The sequence below is a fragment of the Dendrobates tinctorius genome, unplaced genomic scaffold, assembly GCF_039654945.1.
Source record: "Dendrobates tinctorius isolate UK_male_01 unplaced genomic scaffold, ASM3965494v1 ptg000129l, whole genome shotgun sequence".
Taxonomy (NCBI): Eukaryota; Metazoa; Chordata; class Amphibia; order Anura; family Dendrobatidae; genus Dendrobates; species Dendrobates tinctorius.
Window position 1 is genome coordinate 1,306,248 of NW_027361797.1, and position 24,254 is coordinate 1,330,501.

The 24,254-nt window shown below is 47.3% G+C and overlaps 2 protein-coding genes across 5 annotated transcripts in view; one reads left to right on the top strand and one right to left on the bottom strand.

Annotated features, from left to right (window-relative positions):
- Positions 1–7,643, bottom strand: part of GTF3C1 (general transcription factor IIIC subunit 1) — a 91,463-nt gene extending 83,820 nt beyond the window's left edge. Inside the window, exons 1-5 of the mRNA XM_073542764.1 lie at positions 7,301–7,643; positions 6,067–6,255; positions 4,337–4,510; positions 4,005–4,148; positions 1,052–1,148 (exon numbers count right to left, since the gene is read on the bottom strand). Of these exons, the coding sequence (XP_073398865.1) occupies positions 1,052–1,148; positions 4,005–4,148; positions 4,337–4,510; positions 6,067–6,255; positions 7,301–7,521 (825 nt within the window). The 5' untranslated portion in view covers positions 7,522–7,643. The remainder of the gene's footprint in view (positions 1–1,051; positions 1,149–4,004; positions 4,149–4,336; positions 4,511–6,066; positions 6,256–7,300) is intronic.
- Positions 7,644–7,908: 265 nt separating this feature from the next.
- The window catches only part of KATNIP (katanin interacting protein), a 268,939-nt gene continuing 252,593 nt past the window's right edge, over positions 7,909–24,254 (top strand). For 3 of the 4 annotated variants that reach the window (XM_073542765.1, XM_073542769.1, XM_073542766.1), the window contains exons 1-7: positions 7,909–8,023; positions 11,561–11,616; positions 14,990–15,063; positions 18,885–19,045; positions 19,542–19,618; positions 20,693–20,836; positions 23,661–23,735. In XM_073542765.1, coding sequence (XP_073398866.1) covers positions 8,014–8,023; positions 11,561–11,616; positions 14,990–15,063; positions 18,885–19,045; positions 19,542–19,618; positions 20,693–20,836; positions 23,661–23,735 — 597 coding nt within the window. In that variant the 5' untranslated portion in view covers positions 7,909–8,013. The remainder of the gene's footprint in view (positions 8,024–11,560; positions 11,617–14,989; positions 15,064–18,884; positions 19,046–19,541; positions 19,619–20,692; positions 20,837–23,660; positions 23,736–24,254) is intronic. The other variant, XM_073542767.1, reaches the window with a different exon arrangement.

Genomic DNA, 24,254 nt, shown 5'->3' on the forward strand with positions numbered 1-24,254 from the left:
TAACTAAGGAGGAAATACATAAGGGGAAAGGGGGTGGGTCATAGAGGGCACAGAGAGAGCAGAGAGGGGAGAGAGCAGGAGGGCAAAGAGGCGAGAGCAGGAGGACAAAGAGGGGAGGAGCAGGAAGGCAAAGAGGCGAGAGCAGGACGACAAAGAGGGGAGGAGCAAGAAGGCAAAGAGGCGAGAGCAGGAGGACAAAGAGGCGAGAGCGGGAGGGCAGCAGGAGAACAGCAAGGGGAGCGAAAAGGCAGAGAGGGGAGCGAGAAGGCAGAGAGGGGAGCGAGAAGGCAGAGAGGGGAGCGAGAAGGCAGAGAGGGGAGCGAGAAGGCAGAGAGGGGAGCGAGAAGGCAGAGAGGGGAGCGAGAAGGCTGAGAGGGGAGCGAGAAGGCAGAGAGGGGAGCGAGAAGGCAGAGAGGGGAGCGAGAAGGCAGAGAGGGGAGCGAGAAGGCAGAGAGGGGAGCGAGAAGACAGAGAGGGGAGCGAGAAGACAAAGAGGGGGAGCGAGAAGGCAAAGAGGGGAAGCGAGAAGGCAAAGAGGGGAAGCGAGAAGGCAAAGAGGGGGAGCGAGAAGGCAGAGAGGGGAGCGAGAAGGCAGAGAGGGGAATCGAAAAGTGCAGAGAGGGGAGCGAGAAAGGCAGAGAGGGGAGCGAGAAAGGCAGAGAGGGGAGCGAGAAAGGCAGAGAGGGGAGCGAGAAAGGCAGAGAGGGGAGCGAGAAAGGCAGAGAGGGGAGCGAGAAAGGCAGAGAGGGGAGCGAGAAAGGCAGAGAGGGGAGCGAGAAAGGCAGAGAGGGGAGCGAGAAAGGCAGAGGGGAGCGAGAAAGGCAGAGAGGGGAGCGAGAAAGGCAGAGGGGAGCGAGAAAGGCAGAGAGGGGAGCGAGAAAGGCAGAGAGGGGAGCGAGAAAGGCAGAGAGGGGAGCGAGAAAGGCAGAGAGGGGAGCGAGAAAGGCAGAGAGGGGAGCGAGAAAGGCAGAGAAAAGGCAAATAGCGAGCAGGAAGGAGACATCTTCATGGAAAGTATACAATTCAGCTGAAGGTTTTCAATATACATTACCAGTTCTTCTCGAAGGTTTACCAAAGTTTCGGTTTTATTTGGACATTCACTTAATATCTGGGAGACTCTCTCTGTCAGCAAGTCATACTTATTTCTCCTAAAGATAAGGAAAGAAAAGCAAGGCAATGACTGGAGAAAATCTGGTTAGTATTCTCACGTTGTGCACATTTACTATACCTTTTTTTTTTTTAAGACAGGGTAAATGAAAATGAATATAGATAACTTATACAAAGACGTCTCATGTTACATCCCTTAGCCAGAACTTACAGAGTAAGGATGATTGACAACGGAGATATCGATCCACTGGGATTCGTTCACATACAATTGTATAAGTGAAGTAGTTAATATTCCAGAGCAGGGGTCCCGAACCTGTAACTCAGGAGCCATATGTGGCTCGAGGACCCGTGATGTGTGGCTGGCGGCTGCCTGCCGGCTTGGTGCAACAACCATTAAGATCAGATCAGAAGAGCAGATCTGAATGGGGGGAAAGATAGGAGACCATAGAGCTTGGCATTCTGCCTTGGGATGATTTTAGTGAAAAGCTTTAGCTGTCATTACACCGGTAATAGGGTCTCTGTGTGTCACTACTACGAGTGGGAAAGGAGCTGGATGTTTTGACTGTAGCTGCTCCGTTCACACCTCTAAGACGGACACCTGGCGGCTCCTAGGAGGAATAAAGTTCATTTTCTCCCAGCTGCTCTTTCAGTACAGTGACCAGACAGCATTGGAACGCCATTACCTTGCAGGCTAACAGGGTTGGGGAATATATCAGGTTCCTTTTAAATCAAATTTTTTGAGTAAGTAACAGGTCCTCTTTAAAGAGGTATTCCCAGCGTATATATTTATGGGGCATCCAAAGAATATGTCCATAAAGGTAAAATAGATGTGTTCTCATCAATGGGACCTGCATTTTACATCAAGAACAGATCCTGAGAGCCATCTTGGTCAGCAGAGGTGGTAGAAATTCCCATAGAAACTAATAAGTTCTGTGACCAAACCTGCACTTGTTCTGGAGATGAATACAGGACACATTGGTGACCGTGAGTCTACTATACATTAATGAGATGACTACAGTTGTATGAAAGAGAATTTGCCACCTTCCTGATTTCCTATTTTTTGGCATGTTTGTCACACATAAATGTTTCAGATCACCAAACAAATGTAAATATCAGACAAACATAACACAAGTAATCACAAGATGCAGTTTGTAAATGAAGGTCTTTATTATTAAGGGAAAAGAAATTCAAACCTACAGGGCCCTGTATGAAAAAGTGATTGTTCCCCATCTTATGTTTATAAATTAATTGTGATTTATCAAATCAGGGGAAGCCGAGTTCAAATTCCCTAACCACACGTAGACCTGATTACTGCCATACCTATTCTCAATCAAGAAATGACTTAAATAGGACCTGCCTGACAAAGTGAACTAGACCAAGGAATCCTCGAAAGCGAGAAATCATACCGGAATGCAAAGAAATTTTGGAACAAATGAGACACAAAGTAATTGAGATCAATCGGTCTGGAAAAAGTTATAAAGCCATTTCTAAAGCTTTGTGACTCCAACGAACCATTGAGAGAGCCAATATCCACAAATGGCAAAAACATAGAACAGAGGTGAACCTTCCCAGGAGTGGCTGGTTGACCAAAATTGCCCCAAGAGCGCAGCAACAACTTCACAAAAGACCCCACCACAATATCCAAAGAATTGCAGGCCGCACTTGCCTCAGTTAAGGTCAGTGTTCATCACTCCACCATAAGAAAGAGACTGGGCAAAAATGGCCTGCGTGCCAGAGTTCCAAGACGAAAACCAATGATGAGCCATAAGAACATAAAGGCTGGTCTCAGATTTTCCATAAAACATTTTCATGATCCCCAAGGTTTCGGGGAGAATATTTTGTGGACGGACAAATTGAACTTTTTGTAAGGTGTATGTCCCATTACATCTGACGTAGAAGTAACACAGCATTTCAGAAAATTAACATCATACCAACTGTAAACTATGGTGGTGGTAGTGTGATGGTCTTGGGCTGTTTTGCTACTTCAGGACCTGGAAGACTTGCTGTGGTAAATGGAACCATGAATTCTTCTGTCTAGAAAAAAATCATGAAGAAGAATCTCCGGCCATCTGTTCATTACCTCAGCTGAAGCGCACTTGGGTTATGCAGCAGGACAATGATCCAAAACACACCAGCAAGTCGACCTCTGAATGATTTAAGTAAAACAAAATTAAGACTTTGGAGTGGCCTAGTCAAGTCCTGATCTGAGTCCGTTTAAGATGCTGTGTGTGGCATGACCTTAAAAAGGTGCTTCATGCTCGGAAACCCTCCAATGTGGCTGAATTACAACAATTCTGCAAAGATGAGTGGCCAAAATTCCTTCATAGCGTTGTAAAAGTCTTATTGGTAGTTATCGCAAACGCTTGATTGCAGTTGTTGCTGCTAAGGGTAGCCCAACCAGCTATTAGGTTTAGGGGGCAATCACTTTTTCCACACAGGGCCCTGTAGGTTTGGATTTGTCTTTCCCTTAATAATAAAGATCTTCATTTAAAAACTGCATTTTGTGTTTACTTGTGTTATCTTTGTCTAATATTTACATTTGTTTGGTGATCTGAAACATTTAAGTGTGACAAACATGTAAAAGAATAGGAAATCTGGAAGAGGCAAACAGTTTTTCACAAAACTATGCCCAATATGTATTAGTGAAGACAAGGTGTAAGCTGTGAACACCCAACGAGGGTCCCCGGGGCATGCGCTGATCAGACTGCACTCGTGTTCGACAGGGATCAATATCTTGGTGGGCTATTTGACTGGGGTCCAGCAGCTGGAAATGCTGGTGACAAGCAGCTCACAGTGGCGATTCTGACTTTGATCCAAAACATAATGTAATATTGAAGCCCCGTTGTGCAGACGGCGCTCTTCCCCATGGGTCTACATCAGAACTGATGAGAACGTACCTGTCCACATGAAACCGCTTCAGCAGTAAGAGCAGTGAATGCTGCTGACTTCCACTCGTAAGCCTTATTACGTAGGTCTGCATTGTGATTAGGCCGTTCTTATCCAGCACACGTCTAAGGTAATGGATCTTCCCAGCATCCACTCTAAAATGAATAAAAGCCAAGTAAATCCCATCTAGTCTATGTAATCTGGCTCAGTATATACACTGCATAAAGTGATTATGTAGAACTAAGCACAGAATCCCGTGGTGCTCACATCTACTGTCGTACACAGGACCGGGGTCTTGGGAGGCCCTATGGTATATAACATAGGTGGTATTACAGTCACATACTTGAATATACCCTGCAGGTCCTTCTGAATTTCTCCTTGCCATCGTGATCTTCCAACTTTCTCGAGAATACAGTAAGAATAGTCTGGGAGCTCTAATGAAGGATCTGCTTCCCATCCAATCAAAGTCCGATGGCGCAAGGTCTGAGATCCAACAATCACAAGCTTCTCTCCCCATCTGAAAACATAAGAATGATGGACATGTGCGAGGAAGATAAGGTACGGCCACATATATAGTATAAAACCGATAGGCCACATGTACTCAGCAGCGGCTGCTTCTACCGCCGGGCAATCATTCAGATGATGGTGACCAGGAGGCTGTGATCATGGCTTGGGTGGCAGAATGGTAAATGCCGCCAAGTGACTGGCGAGTGAGTGTAGCCACCCTCTTCTCTGTACTAGGGGTAAGAACCAAGAGTGAGAAATGTGGGGGTCACAGTATCTTAGGCTGGAGTAATCCTATGGGAACATACAGGAACTTATTATTTTCAAGTCTTGCCACAATCAAGTATTATAATGAAGGGGAAGTAAAGCTGATGCCACATTCCCTTTAATTAGCGTCTTTCACATCATTGAAGTCAGAGATACGTTCTCCCCACCAGTAACCAGGCACACCGGAGAAGACATGATTACTAGGAAGGCAGCTTTGTGATTTTAGAGGACGCGCACATTCCCCTCTGTTTAGGTCATAGGCCAACTGTAGGTGACAAAAGTCTTAAAGGGGTTATAACCTTTCAATTATTGTTAGCCTACCAGTGCAGTGATGTGTAAAATTAATTTTAATTACCCTCCCCGAATCCAGAGCTGCCTCTCCGCTGCTGCCCCGGCCTTTACTGATAAAGTCCAATGCTGACAGCTCATTGACGGGGGCTGAGACCGGCGCCATTGATGCGGGCTGGGACCGGCGCCATCGACGCGAGATGGGCTCAGTAATTGACCTCACCGCTGCGGTTAATCAGCAAAGACTGGGGCAGCTGCAGAGAGGCACTGCAGGAGTGAGCGTTACTTACTCTTCTTGAGTCTGCGGCTGACTCTCTGATGTTGCTGACATTTTTCCTGATCAGCTGCAGCGGTGACGTCATGCTGACAGGCAATCATTAAGTTCAGTGGCTCAAGCCATATACATGGGGTTCAGTGATTAATGTCGGTGTGACGTCACCACCGAAGTCGATCAGCAAAGCAAGAGGCAGCACTGGATCTGGGCAGGGTTAGTAAAGCTCAGCTCAGCAGTGACTCTCAGCAGCTGCCCTAGCCTTCGCTGATGGTGCCAGTGCCGGGCAGGTTCAGAGACCCCCCCCGCTGACAGGAAAAAATTAATTTTATTCTAAGTTGAGTCACGGGGATGGTGCTGGTGCGGATTCAGTCACCGCTCTGTGTATAGAGAGCAGCAGCTGTAACCGCATCCCCAGCCCTGACTGACAGCCGGCCCTAATGCTGAGCTGCTGACAGTCAGTATCGGGGAGCCGTTACATCTGCCACTCTCTATTGACAGAGCGGTGACGGAATCCACACCAGCACCATCCCCAACGTAGAATAAAATTAATTTCCTCCTGGCAGTGGGGGTCTCGGTGCCAGTGCCGGGCAGGGTCAGAATGCTACCATCCTGTAGATGAACCCTATATATGAGGGTAATAGCATTTTTCCTGTGACAAGTTCCCTTTAGATAATATAACAGTCTTATGTAACGAGGATACATAAGGTGGTGTTTCAGCTAGAAACTACGACGACTCTCACCTGTCAATGGCAGCGTCACAAGGCACAGACTCAGTCCGTAGAAGCTCAGTAACTAAACTCCGCTCATGAAAATACTGGCAGGAGCCCTGATTGCCCCCTTTATGGTCAGTCACAGGGTGAAATGGATAGAGGTCTTCAGGCAATCCTACAACTCTGACGGTACCCAGATCAAATTCTTCTTCCTCATATCTGGAAAAAAAAACACGAACAGGAAACAACCACTAGAAATCCCATCCTTGTGGTGGCGTTGTTAACACTGACGGCGGATATCTGGCACTGTCTATCTGAAGTATCAGAAAGAGACTTTTAGCCAGTGACAACAAATATTACCATCCTTATAATTCTGGTGAAAAGGAAAAGTGGCGCAGTTACTCCGAGATAAACTAGCCGGTTGTTGGTTTCCTTCCCAACCATGCATGTTGAGAAAGGGAACCTGACTTCTGGTCTCCACCATAAATGTATAGAAATCGCTGGCCGACATAGTGCGTAGGGCAGAGTGTGGCTCCCGAGTGCTGCACTGATCCCTATTCCCTAGCCTGACCGGAGGGGCGACGACGACTGTAGCCTGTCTGGAGAGAAGACTGTAGCATGACCTGAGGGGCTGACGACTGTAGCTTGACCGGAGTGTCGATGACGACTGTCGCCTGACCGGAGGGGCCAATGACAACGACTGTCGCCTGACCGGAGTGACGACAAAGACGACTGTCGCCTGACCGGAGGGACGACGAAGACGACTGTCGCCTGACCGGAGGGACGACGAAGACGACTGTCGCCTGACCGGAGGGACGACGAAGACGACTGTCGCCTGACCGGAGGGACGACGAAGACGACTGTCGCCTGACCGGAGGGACGAGGAAGACGACTGTCGCCTGACCGGAGGGGCGACGACGACTGTAGCCTGTCTGGAGAGAAGACTGTAGCATGACCTGAGGGGCTGACGACTGTAGCTTGACCGGAGTGTCGATGACGACTGTCGCCTGACCGGAGGGGCCAATGACAACGACTGTCGCCTGACCGGAGTGACGACGAAGACGACTGTCGCCTGACCGGAGGGACGACGAAGACGACTGTCGCCTGACCAGAGGGACGACGAAGACGACTGTCGCCTGACCAGAGGGACGACGAAGACGACTGTCGCCTGACCGGAGTGACGACGATGGCTGCCACCTGGCCGGATAGACGACGATTGTCGCCTGACCGGACTGGCTGCGACTGCAGTGTATCTGGTACTGACCTGTTGCTTATCACAAGAGGGCGCCGCTCTGTGGGCAGCATGTAGAAGTGCAGCTCAGGATGACACACCAGAGATCGCCATATAAACTGCTTAGTGACAGCATCAAGCACAAGAGGGAAAGGAGGAACCCGATCCTGAAGCCGCAGCCACAGGGCCGGCACAGTGATGCCGTCCAGTCCTTCCAGGGCCACCTCATCCAGGACAGCCTCCAGCACCTCCATGTCACGGTCCCGCGGCCACCACCACCCAGCGATCACCCCTCATCGGAATACAACTGAGAGACTAGCGATACTGTTCCGTCAGCAGAGGCCGCTGTGCTCATCCTATTACTGTCTGTTCAGTAAGAGCCATTTTGTCGGGGACACTGCTGTAGTAACAACAAAAGGAAGGCTCCGAAATCATGGCCGTTGACGCGGTGTGAGCTCCCGGAAGCGCAGACATGAGGAAAGAAACTCTCACAGACTAGTATCAGCCAGCTCAGTGATTGGATCAGACGTCCTTACTACAACCGAAAGGCTCAGCTACCATTGGCTGATGTAAAGAAAACAGGGTCGTGATTGGCTGATTTGCTAAGGCCCCTGGGATAGACGGCTGTCATTGGCTGCTGAAAGTGGCCGTCTGGTATTGGTAGTTTGCAACTAGGTAACCGGAGAAAACATATGAGCACAGATAAATCTGTTGTGTCTTCATGAGCGGCGGCTCGGTCGGTCTGTATGATGCACAGTAAGTGGTGGCGCGGGGCTCCATGGTCTGCGGCAGTGACCCCGGAGATGAGGAGAAGTAGAGTGAGCATTGCTGGGGCCGGGCGGGACTGCGCAGCACCGGGACCTTCCCCAGCTGACGGGACAGACCGGCATCATAACTGCTGATCGTGACGATCGGTGCGAGCAGATGTCGGGTTGTTGTTCTGGTGTCAGATCCCGGGTGTGGAGCCTTGATCGCCCCCTGGACCCTGCAGACCCCACAGGCTCTGCTGAATGGAGCTGTGCACAGACCTGTACTGGTGATCCACCGAGCAGGAAGCTTCTTCTAAAGGGTGAATGGCCCCATCATGTATCTGCGACCAGTGACGAACAGTGTGTGCACCCAGGGGCTGGTTACACTGTGTGCCTGCAGGTCTCTGTGTGTACACCCGGGGCTGGTTACAGTGTGTGCCTGCAGGTCTCTGTGAGTGCACCCAGGGGCTGGTTACAGTGTGTGCCTGCAGGTCTCTGTGTGTGCACCCAGGGGCTGGTTACAGTGTGTGCCTGCAGGTCTCTGTGTGTGCACCCTGGGGCTGGTTACAGTGTGTGCCTGCAGGTCTCTGTGTGTACACCCAGGGGCTGGTTACAGTGTGTGCCTGCAGGTCTCTGTGTGTGCACCCAGGGGCTGGTTACAGTGTGTGCCTGCAGGTCTCTGTGTGTGCACCCTGGGGCTGGTTACAGTGTGTGCCTGCAGGTCTCTGTGTGTGCACCCAGGGGCTGGTTACAGTGTGTGCCTGCAGGTCTCTATGTGTACACCCAGGGGCTGGTTACAGTGTGTGCCTGCAGGTCTCTGTGTGTGCACCCAGGGGCAGGTTACAGTGTGTGCCTGCAGGTCTCTGTGTGTGCACCCAGGGGCAGGTTACAGTGTGTGCCTGCAGGTCTCTGTGTGTGCACCCAGGGGCAGGTTACAGTGTGTACCTGCAGGTCTCTGTGTGTGCACCCAGGGGCTGGTTACAGTGTGTGCCTGCAGGTCTCTGTGTGTGCACCCAGGGGCAGGTTACAGTGTGTGCCTGCAGGGCTCTGTGTGTGCACCCAGGGGCAGGTTACAGTGTGTGCCTGCAGGTCTCTGTGTGTGCACGCAGGGGCTGGTTATAGTGTGTGCCTGCAGGGCTCTGTGTGTGCACCCAGGGGCAGGTTACAGTGTGTGCCTGCAGGTCTCTGTGTGTGCACCCAGGGGCTGGTTACAGTGTGTGCCTGCAGGTCTCTGTGTGTGCACCCAGGGGCTGGTTACAGTGTGTGCCTGCAGGTCTCTGTGTGTGCACCCAGGGGCTGGTTACAGTGTGTGCCTGCAGGTCTCTGTGTGTGCACCCAGGGGCAGGTTACAGTGTGTGCCTGCAGGGCTCTGTGTGTGCACCCAGGGGCAGGTTACAGTGTGTGCCTGCAGGGCTCTGTGTGTGCACCCAGGGGCAGGTTACAGTGTGTGCCTGCAGGGCTCTGTGTGTGCACCCAGGGGCTGGTTACAGTGTGTGCCTGCAGGTCTCTGTGTGTGCACGCAGGGGCTGGTTATAGTGTGTGCCTGCAGGGCTCTGTGTGTGCACCCAGGGGCAGGTTACAGTGTGTGCCTGCAGGTCTCTGTGTGTGCACCCAGGGGCTGGTTACAGTGTGTGCCTGCAGGTCTCTGTGTGTGCACCCAGGGGCTGGTTACAGTGTGTGCCTGCAGGTCTCTGTGTGTGCACCCAGGGGCTGGTTACAGTGTGTGCCTGCAGGTCTCTGTGTGTGCACCCAGGGGCAGGTTACAGTGTGTGCCTGCAGGTCTCTGTGTGTGCACCCAGGGGCAGGTTACAGTGTGTGCCTGCAGGTCTCTGTGTGTGCACCCAGGGGCTGGTTACAGTGTGTGCCTGCAGGTCTCTGTGTGTGCACGCAGGGGCTGGTTACAGTGTGTGCCTACAGGGCTCTGTGTGTACACCCAGGGGCTGGTTACAGTGTGTGCCTGCAGGTCTCTGTGTGTGCACGCAGGGGCTGGTTACAGTGTGTGCCTACAGGGCTCTGTGTGTACACCCAGGGGCTGGTTACAGTGTGTGCCTGCAGGGCTCTGTGTGTGCACCCAGGGGCTGGTTACAGTGTGTGCCTGCAGGTCTCTGTGTGTGCACCCAGGGGCTGGTTACAGTGTGTGCCTGCAGGTCTCTGTGTGTGCACCCAGGGGCAGGTTACAGTGTGTGCCTGCAGGGCTCTGTGTGTGCACCCAGGGGCTGGTTACAGTTTGTGCCTACAGGTCTCCTGGTGTGCACCCAGGGGCAGGTTACAGTGTGTGCCTGCAGGGCTCTGTGTGTACACCCAGGGGCTGGTTACAGTGTGTGCCTGCAGGTCTCTGTGTGTGCACCCAGGGGCTGGTTACAGTGTGTGCCTACAGGTCTCTATGTGTGCACCCAGGGGCTGGTTACAGTGTGTGCCTGCAGGTCTCGCTGTGTGTACACGCAGGGGCAGGTTACAGTGTGTGCCTGCAGGTCTCTGTGTGTACACCCAGGGGCAGGTTACAGTGTGTGCCTGCAGGTCTCTGTGTGTGCACCCAGGGGCAGGTTACAGTGTGTGCCTGCAGGGCTCTGTGTGTACACCCAGGGGCTGGTTACAGTGTGTGCCTACAGGTCTCTATGTGTGCACCCAGGGGCTGGTTACAGTGTGTGCCTGCAGGTCTCGCTGTGTGTACATGCAGGGGCAGGTTACAGTGTGTGCCTGCAGGTCTCTGTGTGTCCACCCAGGGGCTGGTTACAGTATGTCCCTGCAGGTCTCTGTGTGTACACCCAGGGGCTGGTTACAGTGTGTGCCTGCAGGTCTCTGTGTACACCCAGGGGCTGGTTACAGTGTGTGCCTGCAGGTCTCTGTGTGTACACCCAGGGGCTGGTTACAGTGTGTGCCTGCAGGTCTCTGTGTGTACACCCAGGGGCTGGTTACAGTGTGTGCCTGCGGGTCTCTGTGTGTATACCTAGGGGCAGGTTACAGTGTGTGCCTGCAGGTCTCTGTGTGTACACCCTGGGGCAGGTTACAGTGTGTGCCTGCAGGTCTCTGTGTGTACACCCAGGGGCTGGTTACAGTGTACCTGCAGGTCTGAGAGGATAGGAAAGATGACCAGGATGGTCTCACACAGAAATACAGAGCTCGGTGCCAATGCAGGGAACTGGAATGTATTAAAGGGGTTGTCCAGGCTCCTCTCTACTGCTTCGCTCTGCATAGGAATCAGCGGCACCAGAGATGCCGCTGGCTGCTTTACTCTCTTAGCTGGGGGGCACAGTCCTAGAAGAATTGTGGCTTGCTACTGGATCAATTGCCAGTCTGGATGGGGCTGTGGGGAGTTCAGCGTTTGCTCCCCCATAGAATTTGGCTCCTGTGGCCCGGCACCCCGATGTTCCATTGTATACCATAACTCTCTGAATCCCCACATATATAACATTGAGTCACCCCTTACGGTTGCAGTTTTATATCTAGGGCTTGTCTCCTGTGTCTGTTTTTACAAGATGTCAGACACAAACTTGACGACCAGATGTTGTGTTTTTTGTCTAAAATCTTTGTGATCTGATTGCAGGTAAATCCATGGGAAATGATAAAAGAAAACAATGCAGATCTAAGCCAAGCAGTGTGGTAAGTGCTCATCCTCATTAGTCTCTGGAGCAGATTGATGTGTGTCGGTCGGTGGGACGAGGTCCTTTCTAGAACATTATTCCTGTAAATCCCTGGGGCTGAGAGTCAGGGGTCGGTCCTAGAGTCTGATCACCGGCTGTCTGTATGAGTCTGCAGCCAAAAAGCCCTCGTTAGGAATGATTACTGGACTCCAAATCCCCCCATAAGTACAGTACTGTGCAAAAGATTTAGGCAGGTGTGGGGAAAAAATGCTGCAAAGTAAGTATGCTTTCAGATATAGAAGTGTTAATAGTTTTGTGTTTTGATTATTGGTAAAAAAATAAAGTGACCGAACAAAGAGTCATCAAATTCCAAACAATAAGAGGTGACCTTTCTCTTCCACAAAGCATCGGTTCCTCTACTTACGCTTGCACAGTTTACGAAGGAACTCAGCAGGGAGGTTGTTCCAGATGCCTTGTAGGACTAACCACTGATCTTCTGTGCATGTAGACTTGCGCAAACCCTTCTGTCTCTTGTAATCCCAGACAGACTGGATGATGTAGAGATCGGGGCTCTGTGGGGGCCGTATCATCACTTCCAGGACTCCTTGTTCTTCTTTACTTTGAAGATGGTTCTATATGATATTCACTGTATGCTTGGAGTTGTTGACCTGCTGCAGAATAAATGTATAGCTAATTAGACGCCTCCCTGATGTCGTTGTATGATGTCTGCCTAGAAGAATTGATATTTTGAAGACAATGGGCGGTCACACTAAATATTGATTCAATTTTGATTTTTCTTTTGTTCATTCACTTTACATTTTAAGTGATAGAAGTGTTAATATTTTATTTTTATTTTGTTAAGCGTTCTTGCTTTGCAGTATCTCTTACACCCCCTGCTCTGGCATTTTTTTGCATTAGTTATGCAACAGATCTGTTTTAATATTGTGTGTCCAGGAAAATGAAACCGACAAACAGAATGTCAAACCTCAAGTGTGAGCATAACCTAAAAAATGTCAACCGTCTGTAAGAAAGTCTCCTGTTATCCTGTTGGTGGTGGCATCAGACATGACCCGTCCTCTGGGCATGTCATCCTATTGGCGGAGACATCAGACATGACCCGTCCTCTGGGTGTGTCATCCCGTTGGTAGAGGCATCACACGAGGTCCGTTCTCTGGGTGTGTTATCCTATTGGTGGAGGCATCAGACATGGCCCGTCCTCTGGGTGTGTTTTCCTGTTGGTGGAGGCATCAGACATGGCCTGTCCTCTGTGTGTTACTTTCTTCCTATTGGTTTAGTCATCAGACATGGCCTGTCCTCTGGGTGTGTTATCCTGTTGGTAGAGGCATCACACATGGCCTGTCCTCTGGGTGTGTTATCCTGTTGGTGGAGGCATCAGACATGGTCCGTTCTCTGGGTGTGTTATCCTATTGGTGGAGGCATCAGACATGGCCCGTCCTCTGGGTGTGTTTTCCTGTTGGTGGAGGCATCAGACATGGCCTGTCCTCTGTGTGTTTCTTCCTATTGGTTTGGTCATCAGACATGGCCTGTCCTCTGGGTGTGTTATTTTATTGGTGGAGGCATCAGACATGGCCTGTCCTCTGGATGTGTCATCCTATTGCTGGAGGCAGCAGACATGGCCTGTCCTCTGGGTGTGTCATCCTATTGGTGGAGGCATCAGACATGGCCCGTCCTCTGGGTGTGTTATCCTATTGGTGTAGGCATCAGACATGGCCCGTCCTCGGGGTGTGTTATCCTGTTGGTCGAGGCATCAGACATGGCCTGTCCTCAGGGTGTGTCATCCTATTGGTTGAGGTTCAGACATGGTCCGTTCTCTGGGAGTGTTATCCTATTGGTGGTGGCATCAGACATGGCTTGTCCTCTGTTTGTGTTAACCTGTTGGTGGAGGCATCAGGCATGGCCTGTCCTCTGGGTGTGTTATCCTGTTGGTGGTGGCCTCAGACATGGACTGTCCTCTGGGTGTGTCATCCTATTGGTGGAGGCATCAGACATGGCCCGTCCTCTGGGTGTGTCATCCTATTGGTGGAGGCATCAGACATGGCCCGTCCTCTGGGTGTGTTATCCTATTGGTGGAAGCATCAGACATGACCCGTCCTCTGGGTGTGTTATCCTATTGGTGGAGGCATCAGACATGGCCCGTCCTCTGGGTGTGTTATCCTGTTGGTGGAGGCAACAGACATGGCCTGTCTTCTAGGTGTTAAAATCAGACCTATGATCAGGTAGGAGACCGAGCACTCCAAGTGATCGGACCCAAAGAGTGGTCATAAATGGCTGCACATCCAGTTGGAAGAATGTCTCAAGTGGGGTACCGCAGGGCTCTGTCCTGGGCCCTGTATTGTTCAACATCTTTATCAACGATTTAGATGAAAGAATTGATGGTAAACTGATTAAATTTGCTGATGACACAAAGCTAGGAGGGATAGCTAATACTAGAGAAGAGAGAGAGAGAGGATTCAAAAAGATATAAATGAACTGGAGCAGTGGACAGCAACTAACAGAATGGTTTTTAACAGGGAAAAATGCAAAGTACTACATCTGGGCAATAAAAATGAAAAAAGCATACACAGAATGGGACGAATAGGGCTAAGCAACAGCACATGTGAAAAAGACTTGGGTATACTAATAGATCACAGACTGAATATGAGTCAACAGTGTGATGCAGCAGCAAAAAAGGCAAATGCAATTCTAGGATGTATTAACAGAAGCATACAGTCTAGATCACGTAAAGTCATTATTGCCCTCTACTCCTCTTTGGTCAGACCTCATCTGGAGTACTGTGTCCAGCTTTGGGCGCCACATTTTAAAAAATACATCAACAAATTGGAGCAAGTTCAGAAAAGAGCGACCAGAATGGTGACCGGTCTGCAAACCCTGTCCTATGAGGAAAGGTTGCAGGATTTGGGAATGTTTAGCTTGCAGAAGAGAAGACTGAGAGGAGACTTCATAGCTGTCTACAAATATCTCAAGGGCTGTCACATTGTAGAAGGATCATCTTTATTCTCATTTGTACAAGGAAAGACTAGAAGCAATGGGATGAAACTGAATGGGAGGAAACACAGATTAGATATTAGAAAAAACTTTTTGCAGTGTGATCAATGAGTGGAACAGGCTGCCACGAGAGGTGGTGAGTTCTCTTTTCATGGAAGTCTTCAAACAGAGGCTGGATAGTTATCTGTCTGGGATGATTTAGTGAATCCTGTTTTGAGCAGGGGGTTGGACCAGATGGCCCAGGAGGTCCCTTCCAACTCTACGATTCTATGATTCTAAGGCAATGTGCTCATGTCAGCTGTGTAAGTTAATTTAGAGCAAACGATGTCCTTCATTGTCTTGATGTCTTGGCCTTCATTCATCTTCATGGGTTTTTTTTTCTGCAGAATGAACCAGCTAATCAGAAAGATTTTGATGAGAAACACGATGAATATTTAATTTATCTGCAACAAAAAAACAGGTGAGAACACATATCGGCAAATGTCTAGAAAAGGGCTGAAAGAATTAAGTCCCTCAAACCCATCCAACATCTGAAGATAGGTGAGCGGTGCAGACCCCACTGTCATCTATGCCTATGGCCAACCCCACAGGAGGTGACCTATGATGGCCGATCTTCAGTTTTTTGCATCAGTTATAATCCGCCAAAAAGGCGGACAAGCGGATCCGTTCTCAACTGATGTTACAGGATCCGTTTTCAGACGGATCCTGAAAATGAAGAAATTTAAAGGAATCGCTGGCCGGGAAGAGAGAGAGAGAGAGAGAGAGAGAGAGAGAGAGAGGAAGGAATCGCTGGCCGGGAAGAGAGAGAGAGAGAGAGAGAGAGAGACAGGCAGGCACCCGGGTTAAATCAGTGTTTGCAGGATCCGCCAGAGGAAAAAACGTTACAAGCTCCGTTTTGAAATTTTTGAGGATGGTGACGGACAGCAACTTTTGGCGGATCCTCACAAAAAACGGATGCAACGGACAGCAATCCGTCACAATCCGCCATTAATGCAAGTCAATGGGAAAAAAACGGATCCTCAAAAAAAATTTGAGGATCCGTTTTTTTTTTCAAAACCTGGCGGATTGTGACTGATTGTAAAAAACGCAAGTGTGAAAGAGGCCTTAGGTAAAAAATACAGATTTATGGCAAGAAAATTAAAAGACGTTGAAAGACCTTTAGATATTAGTGGTCTTCTTGTTGAGAAATCTTATATTCTTATCTTAATGATTTCTTCCAGGCTCTGGGGTGTGCGGTGCTTGGAAGAAATCCCTGCCTCCTATCTTCATAATAATACTACCCCCCCCACCCCCATGCGCATCAGTTGTGGCGCTGGAATCCCGCACCTGCACTCTCTCCACAATACGTATCTTTTCCTCCCTTTTATGAGCACTGCATTCAGGCATCTTCTACTACACAGGTACCGGCGACTCACAGTGACCTCTGGTGTTCTTGACGATAAGGTGCTCTCCCCACTTCCTCCCTGCATGGTCATCGCTAGGAACCATGTGTACATAGCAATGACTATGCAGGGAGGAAGTGGGGAGAGCACCTTATTGTCGCACACGCTGGAGGTCACTGGAGCAGAAATCGCCAGCGCCTGCGCAGAAGATTCCTGAATTAAGTGCCCATAGAAAAGAGGAAGAGGTATGGTTTTTTGAGGTAGTGCAGGTGTGAGATTCCGGCACCAGAACTGATGTGCATGGGATGGGGTTAGTATTAATTACACTGAAGACAGGAAGCAGGAATTTCTTTGAGGCACCGCATGCCCCGGAGTCTGGAAGAAATCATTAGCATAAGGAAATAAAAATACGTTTACTTAGCAACAAGACCATTAATATGAGGCATACAGGCAGGACTAGTTTAATATTTCTATTACCTGTATGCTCTGTAGTGCAATGGGGTTGCTGCAGTGCCACAGATGGGATGCGAGTCTGAAAATAAAGACACTGTTTAACAGGAGTGATATCCTCCGGATCGCAGACAGGTTTTCACAAAATTTTAGTCCGTGTTCAGAACCTGTTGCTGTGGACAATGGCACCGCTGTGTCTCTTGGGTGTGTCAGCTGCCTTAAAGTTCCTGGCTCTTTGTTAGCTCCACACAGACTTGGGTTGCACAGAGCCTCCTGCTCTACAGCTTGCAAACTCCAAACTGACATACTCAAGAAAAAAATTAACAGACTTTAAATGGAATTGCGGCCATACAGCCACTTCCAAAATCCAGAGTGGAGAGAGGGGTTCGCCCCACTACCAAAACTTCAGAACCCTTTAAAAATAAAAGCCCTTGACTGGTTTTCCTAAAAATCTGACTGAGTCACTACTTGGACCCAAGCCACTCTTTCTTTTATTTTTCCTTGTGATTCACAGGCATTCTACATCCTGGGGGACACATATCGACCCTCACATATGATCCCCCTCACTGCCTCACAGCCCATAATAATAGGTCATATACGTCGTGACAATAGCTGAAATCTCTCAGTAGTTAGAAAGCAATCCTGCCACTTAGTGAAAAATGTCAGCTGGTTCACCTGATGGCCTATAAAATGGTGTTTCATTGCCAAAGTGCCACACATGAAACATCTCATGATTGGCCAAAGCAGCAAGCTGTTTCAAGACCTTTGCAACCTTATTGTTGCAAAACATACTAATGGCATTGGCTACAGAAGAATTTCTAAACTTCTGAAGGTTCCAGTGAGCACTGTTGGGGTCCTAATCCAGTAGTGGAAAGAACATAATTTCACCATAAACTGGCCACGACCCGGTGCTTCCCGCAAGATTACAGACAAGGGAGTGAAAGGCATAATTATCAGAAGAGTTGTCCAAGAGCTTTAATTATAAAATTGGTGACATGTTCAATACTTATTTCAACCACTGTATGTTCCTGGTAGTAAATTTTGTACTAAGCAATCTGATACGGTTTCATTCAATGAATGAGGAATATGGTGGTTCAGAGTTCGCTCTGCCAAGGTTCAAAGACCCGATCACACACAAAGGTGAAGCATGAATGTGGTTTATTGTCAACATGTTTTAATGTTTCCAAACCTCTTCATCAGGACCAAACCACAATGATGATCATTGTGGTTTGGAAACCATGAAATGTGTTGACAATAAACCGCATTCATGCTTCACTTGAACTTTGTGTGATCGTATTGTTGAACCTTGGGCATTGCGGACTCTGAACCACCATATTCCTCATTCATTGCATCGTATATCCTTGGTGGTCCTGCTGCAGCCTTCACTTGCTTCTATAGGAGTTGTGACTGTCACAACTCCATCAGGTGAGCGGAACTATAATATTTACCCCACTTGGTCATCAGGTAAAAACCTATTTGCGTTTTTTTTTTTGTCTCTCCAGTTTTAACTTTGATTTATTTTGTTTGTTTGGCTAGATGTACGACTTATGATCGTTCATAATCCTTCCAAATATTTGTTGGGCTTGTTGGATTTTTTTTGGCTGATGAGAAGCTCTGGTGGCATTATTGGTTGAAAAAAATCCAATTTTGACCATTATAATGTGTGATATGTTTGGACCATTGACTTTCTTTGGCCAATTTTTATCTAATATGCACAAGGGCCTTAAGTGACCAGAGCTCAGATTGTGGTTTAGTTGATTGTGATGCTGATGTGTTACATATAGACTAGTGGATTTCACCCTTTTACAGTCATATTGTGAAATCCATGGAATAACTGTGCCAATTTCTGCCAACGCTTGCGCACCACACATGGGCTCCCGCTGCGCGCCACACATGGGCTCCTGCTGCGCACCACACATGGGCTTCAGCTGCCGCACATGCATGTCACATATGTAGGTTTTTTCTGCAGATTTGCAGCACAGTCTGCATTGGAAATTGTCTTCTGTACTTAGATGTTACCTTTCTTTATAAGGTATATTATATTTTACAGTAGAAATTCCAATACATACTTTCTAACATACATTGCAAAGAATAAGTGATTTTCTGGCGTTAGGTCCTCAGTCGCTCATATAGCTGGTTTTCTCCCTTTCTCCGGTGCTTCAGGATGCGAGTGCAGCACTTGGCAGCAGCCTGCCATGGGACTGAGTGCAGCAGGATGGCACGGACAGGCAATAGTGCTGTCACTTTCCTCCTGCAGTATTTCTATCCATCCTAGAAGCAGTGACTGCTCTCGGTTTTATACAGTTTTTTTCTGTCTCTGATTTAGGCTGCTCGTGGTTTGGGCAGCCTTAATCGCCTCGTGGGTATAGACGAGGTAATGGTTGGGGCTCGGCAGGCCTCCTCTGTGTACAGTAATGTTTTGCTGAGCTGACATCAATTCTGTTCTTAGGATCCTGAATAACTTCAGAGCAAAGGATCCGGCACGCGTTAAGCTGGAACATCTGGAACAAGGATTTTCTCTGTACATAAATGGAGCAAATGCTGATCTGAAGAAACAGTACAGCACACAGGATTTAGCCAGAGGAGGCGTAAAAACGCCAAAGGCCAAAGGTGAGTGTTGGTCATGTTGAGGCTGCGCGTGATGCTTTCCTCCAAGATGCATGTAAGCGGGCACATGTAGGGATTGGGCTGAGATTAGATTTCATATTATATATCAATAAGTCTTTAGTATTTAAACCAGTGCACAGAGAGATCTCAACCCCGCACTGACCCTGTTACACCGCCTACATCTGCCTGTACCCGCAGCAATCGAACCTGCGCTGCCATCGTTGCTGTTAACTGCTGCTGCTGCAAGGCACGTGACGAGAGATCCTGACCATGAGCATATTGCCCGTCTTGTAAACTCTTCAGACACCCTGTCCTAGGCATCTCATCTGGCTAAGTCAGATCCCTTACTTTGCACTGATGAGGGGCAATTGCAAAACATGCATTCATTTAGACGTGTCTGGAAATAACATTTCGGGCTTAGTTTTTTATCCTAAACTATTTGTCAAGGCTAGTTAAAGGGTCAATATTGACTTTTAGGATTGCTCCATCTTTATTGTAGATGATGGATTTTCCGTTCTTCCTGGGAGACGGAATCGTACTGCCCCTGGCAAGATTCAAAGGAAAGCGTGGATACAGGTAAGACTGAATTCATATATTAAGATTTAATTAACAACCTTATTGTTAAATCCTTACAGGGGAGAAGTTTAAAGACTTATCCCTTTATTCCCTTTGAGTGTAGAAAATCCATCTAGACTGTGGGTGAAGCTTCGGGAGCGGCTGTGCTTTGCTGCGCTGCGCTGTGCTGCACTAGCTCTGTGACTCCCATAGAAGATACAGCATAGACAGTGTTCCCTGTACGTTGGAGACTCTTTTAGCTAAGTGTTTAGAACTGAATCAATGAAATTGACACTGCTTCTATGAAACCTCTCTACATTCAGTTCTCTTTACAAGTACATATTTACACACACGTAACATACCCTATTACACAGGTCACATATGTTGATTATATGTTAAGCAGTTACATAATATATCATATTTTTCAGACGATAGACCACTCTTTTGGCAGGAAAATGTCTTTCTAAAACTTGCTTGCATCCTTAGTCCTTAGTTACTGGGCCGTCCGGCCCAGATTGCAGCCCCCTCCCAACCATGTCTGTTTTTCAGGCAAAGCTCTCCTAAAGCAGATGACAAAGCATTATATTCCTTTTGTCACATGCACATCTTGTGTCCTGGATGCTGCTGCCCCAGTAGACTTTCTGAATTACCCTTTGCAAGTGGAGTCTTTGCCAAGACCGCAGGAGTCGCTTTTTTGAGTTTTTCTGCTCTGCCCGATAATAGAGCCATAGACATAGGTCCCCCAGCCTGTCAGGTAGTAGCTTGTAATTTCCAAGCCACCAAACCCACATTACATCACAAGTTGGCAAAGTGAAACTAAATGTATAATAATAAGGTTGCAAAGGTCTTGAGACAGCTCACTGGTTTTACCCATCATGAGATGTTTCTTGTGTGGCACCTTGGTAATGAGACACCTTTTTATAGGCCAACCGTTGAACCAGCTGATATTATTTTTCGCTAAGTGGCAGCATTGCTTTCTAATTACTGATGGATTTTGGCTGGTGGCTGTAAACAGTCACGTATACTGTGATATATGTGCTGTACTGCACGTAAGTGACCTCTACAGCTCAATTTTGTTGCACGCCATATGTTTAGAGCTCCGTTGACATTAAATCTGAAGCTGGACCACGACTGCACATTGGCCCAAATGTAAAGTACTCTGAGGATTTTGACACAGATGATGATGAGGAAAGCAACGATGACCATGTGAAGTCTGCACGCCATTATGGGAATGATGAGGTAAGTTATCACAGACTGTGGTATTGACTTTCTTTGACAATGCAGAGACTCCAGCTTCACAAACTCATAAAATGTTTTCTTTAATGGTGACATTAACAATTCAGTGCAAAAATAAAATCTTTAAACTGTATGGCCTAAAGGTAGAACCATGGGAAACACAAGTCAAAATGAAGGCCATCCTCCCTTCTACGTGTTTCGGGTGTGTTAACCCTTAGTTTTTTTTCTATAATAATGTGTCTTACAGAATGAACTCACATATATATATATATATATATATATATATATATATATATATATATATATATATATATATATATATATATATACATACATACATACATACATACATACATACATACATACATACATACATACAGTGGATGTGTCCTTCTGTCCGAATGGCTGGCCCCGGAATCAGTGCATGCCGCACTATGGCACCATTTTGTTGACGACACTGTGTATGTGAATTCGCAGACCCAGTGTCTTCACTAAAAGAGCGCTGGAGTCAGCACGTACACATACCGCGATCTCCAGCGCCATTTTATTGCAGGCACTGTATAAATGTATCAATAAAAAATGCAGAACGGGATTAATAGCTAGTACCTTAAGTCTCACAATACCAGTTTTGCCAAGTTGGTGACATTCTTTGTTTTAGTGTACATTCAAGAAGGCTAGGTTAGCGTCAGATTTCTCACTCGTAGCAATAAGGTGGAATTTAAAAAGGAAAATTTACCATATATTAGAAATTGGATCAATGGCCAAGGAAAGTATGTTATATGTCTGACTGGTGGCAGTATGAATCAGAGAGAAGGAAGATCCGGCACTGGAGACTTGATAAAATCACGATAAGTTTTATTCACATAATTTCATGATAAAACCATAAAGGGGAAAACAGACCCCCCACGCCTGACGCGTTTCGAACCTTACACCAGGTTCTTCCTCAGAAGAATCAAAGAGGCAGACAACTAAGCCCTCAAATCACTGGTGGAGTCACTCCCTTGCAAGAAGAGAGAAAAAAAAAAAAAAAGGAAAAGACCTATACAACAATGGACAAGACATAGAATAAATAAAAACATGTGCAATACACACGTTATATTTTTTTTTTTTTGTTTTTTTTTGTTTGTCATTTGATAGTTGTTATGTATTTATGCATTTATACGTGTGTATTGCACATGTTTTTATTTATTCTATAGTATAGGAGTAACCCCGGCACACTAATAACATGAAAGCAAAGTCTTCTCAACGACAGTCTTTAATTGTTGTGATTTTATTGATTGTGAAAAAAAAGGGTGGTGTTACAATCCAAAAAAGGGTGGTGTTACAATCCAACGTTTCAGCTCTACATCTCGAGCTTTCATCAGGGATATGACTAGATCCTTGGTTTTGAGGTGTGTGTATAAGTGGTATAGGTTTGCCTTTGTAATCCAGCTGCTGGAACAGTACCTATAGTAACCACGATGTGTAGGGTCAGCACGTGACTCCCGTCCTTGTGTCCTAAATCTAGTCAGGTGTGGAGGAGGCTGGCCTCCTCCACACCTGACTAGATTTAGGACACAAGGACGGGAGTCACGTGCTGACCCTACACATCGTGGTTACTATAGGTACTGTTCCAGCAGCTGGATTACAAAGGCAAACCTATACCACTTATACACACACCTCAAAACCAAGGATCTAGTCATATCCCTGATGAAAGCTCGAGATGTAGAGCTGAAACGTTGGATTGTAACACCACCCTTTTTTGGATTGTAACACCACCCTTTTTTGGATTGTAACACCACCCTTTTTTGGATTGTAACACCACCCTTTTTTTTCACAATCAATAAAATCACAACAATTAAAGACTGTCGTTGAGAAGACTTTACTTTCATGTTATTAGTGTGCCGGGGTTACTCCTATACTTTAGTCTTGTTTTTTCCCAGAGCACCTAAGTTGGGGTTTGAGCCTGTCATATCTACTTTATATTTATTTATTCTATGTCTTGTCCATTGTTGTATAGGTCTTTTCCTTTTTTTTTTTTTTTTCTCTCTTCTTGCAAGGGAGTGACTCCACCAGTGATTTGAGGGCTTAGTTGTCTGCCTCTTTGATTATACACATGTGTGGAGTCCCTCTGCTGATTAGGAATGTTTATAATCATTTTGTGAACTGTTTTGTTTCATGTCTCTGAGGAAGAACCTGGTGTAAGGTTCGAAACGCGTCAGGCGTGGGGGGTCTGTTTTCTCCTTTATGGTTTTATCATGAAATTATGTGAATAAAACTTATCGTGGATTTTATCAAGTCTCCAGTGCCGGATCTTCCTTCTCTCTTCATGTTTGCAACACATGGTGGTCAGCCATTTGATCCCTAGGCACGACTGGCTTACAGGACTATTTTGGTGAGCACAAATTTCCCTTTCCCCTTCCTAATTTTCTAAGTATGAATCAGACTCTGGCTGAGTTGTTACAGCCTTGTATATTTCTTTTACGTCTCAGAATAGACATATTTTGGCCATCTGGGGACTGTGCTTCTCAGCTGTCCGGTCAGAGACAGGTCCGGGGTGGCTTCTCTCTGCTTCGTTCCTCTAGGCTGACATGTGAGTGTATATGGAGAGACGTGTCAGTCAGAGAGAAGCCACCTGGGACCAGCATCAGAGTGGTCAGCCGAGACGCACACACCCAGCCGGCTGCCGTCTGTACCAAGGGGCCATGTCACCTCTTACCCAATATAAAACAGTTGGCAGATCATGCACTAGCAGCACAGACGTGGCCGCAGATATAATGGGTGGTATGATGTTTTATTTGTCTCTATAATATAATACATTTTCAACTAATTTAAAAATATTCTGTAGACTCTTCCAGGTCCTGGTGGGAACAGTAAAGAAGGCAATAAGAAGAGGCTGCTGCTGGATGCCGGTGACGTTACGGTGTGTTGCGTTATTGTATTACAATTCTGTTTTAGTTCTTAACATGATTTAGAATAAAATTCAGCCATGTGTGGTGAAAAACCAGATACTCCCCAACCAGACCCCTGCCACTCCACTGCCAGTGTCTCCTGCCTGAAGGTGTCCCGCGGAGTCTAGTGGGGGGGACACGGACTGTGATCATGTGATTAGAAACCCCTATATGCGTCCAGCACACCACCGCAATGTATAGACTTCAGAATTATGCTTTATTAGGTGTAAAGTAGAGCACACAGGAAAGTAAAGCCATAAAAAACCCAACATGGAGAAACTGGGGGCGCAGGAGTGCAGCGCACCAAAAACAACGACTGTATACAGCTTGGGGAAAAAATGTATACGTAACTAATGAAGAATGGTCTGAAAATTGGAACATTATCGAAACGCCTTGATTTAAGGATTACCACACAAATGATGGTATAAATGGATAAATATCTTTATAAAAATCAATGAAGTGCTAGAGCATAGTAAGTACTATAGTGATCC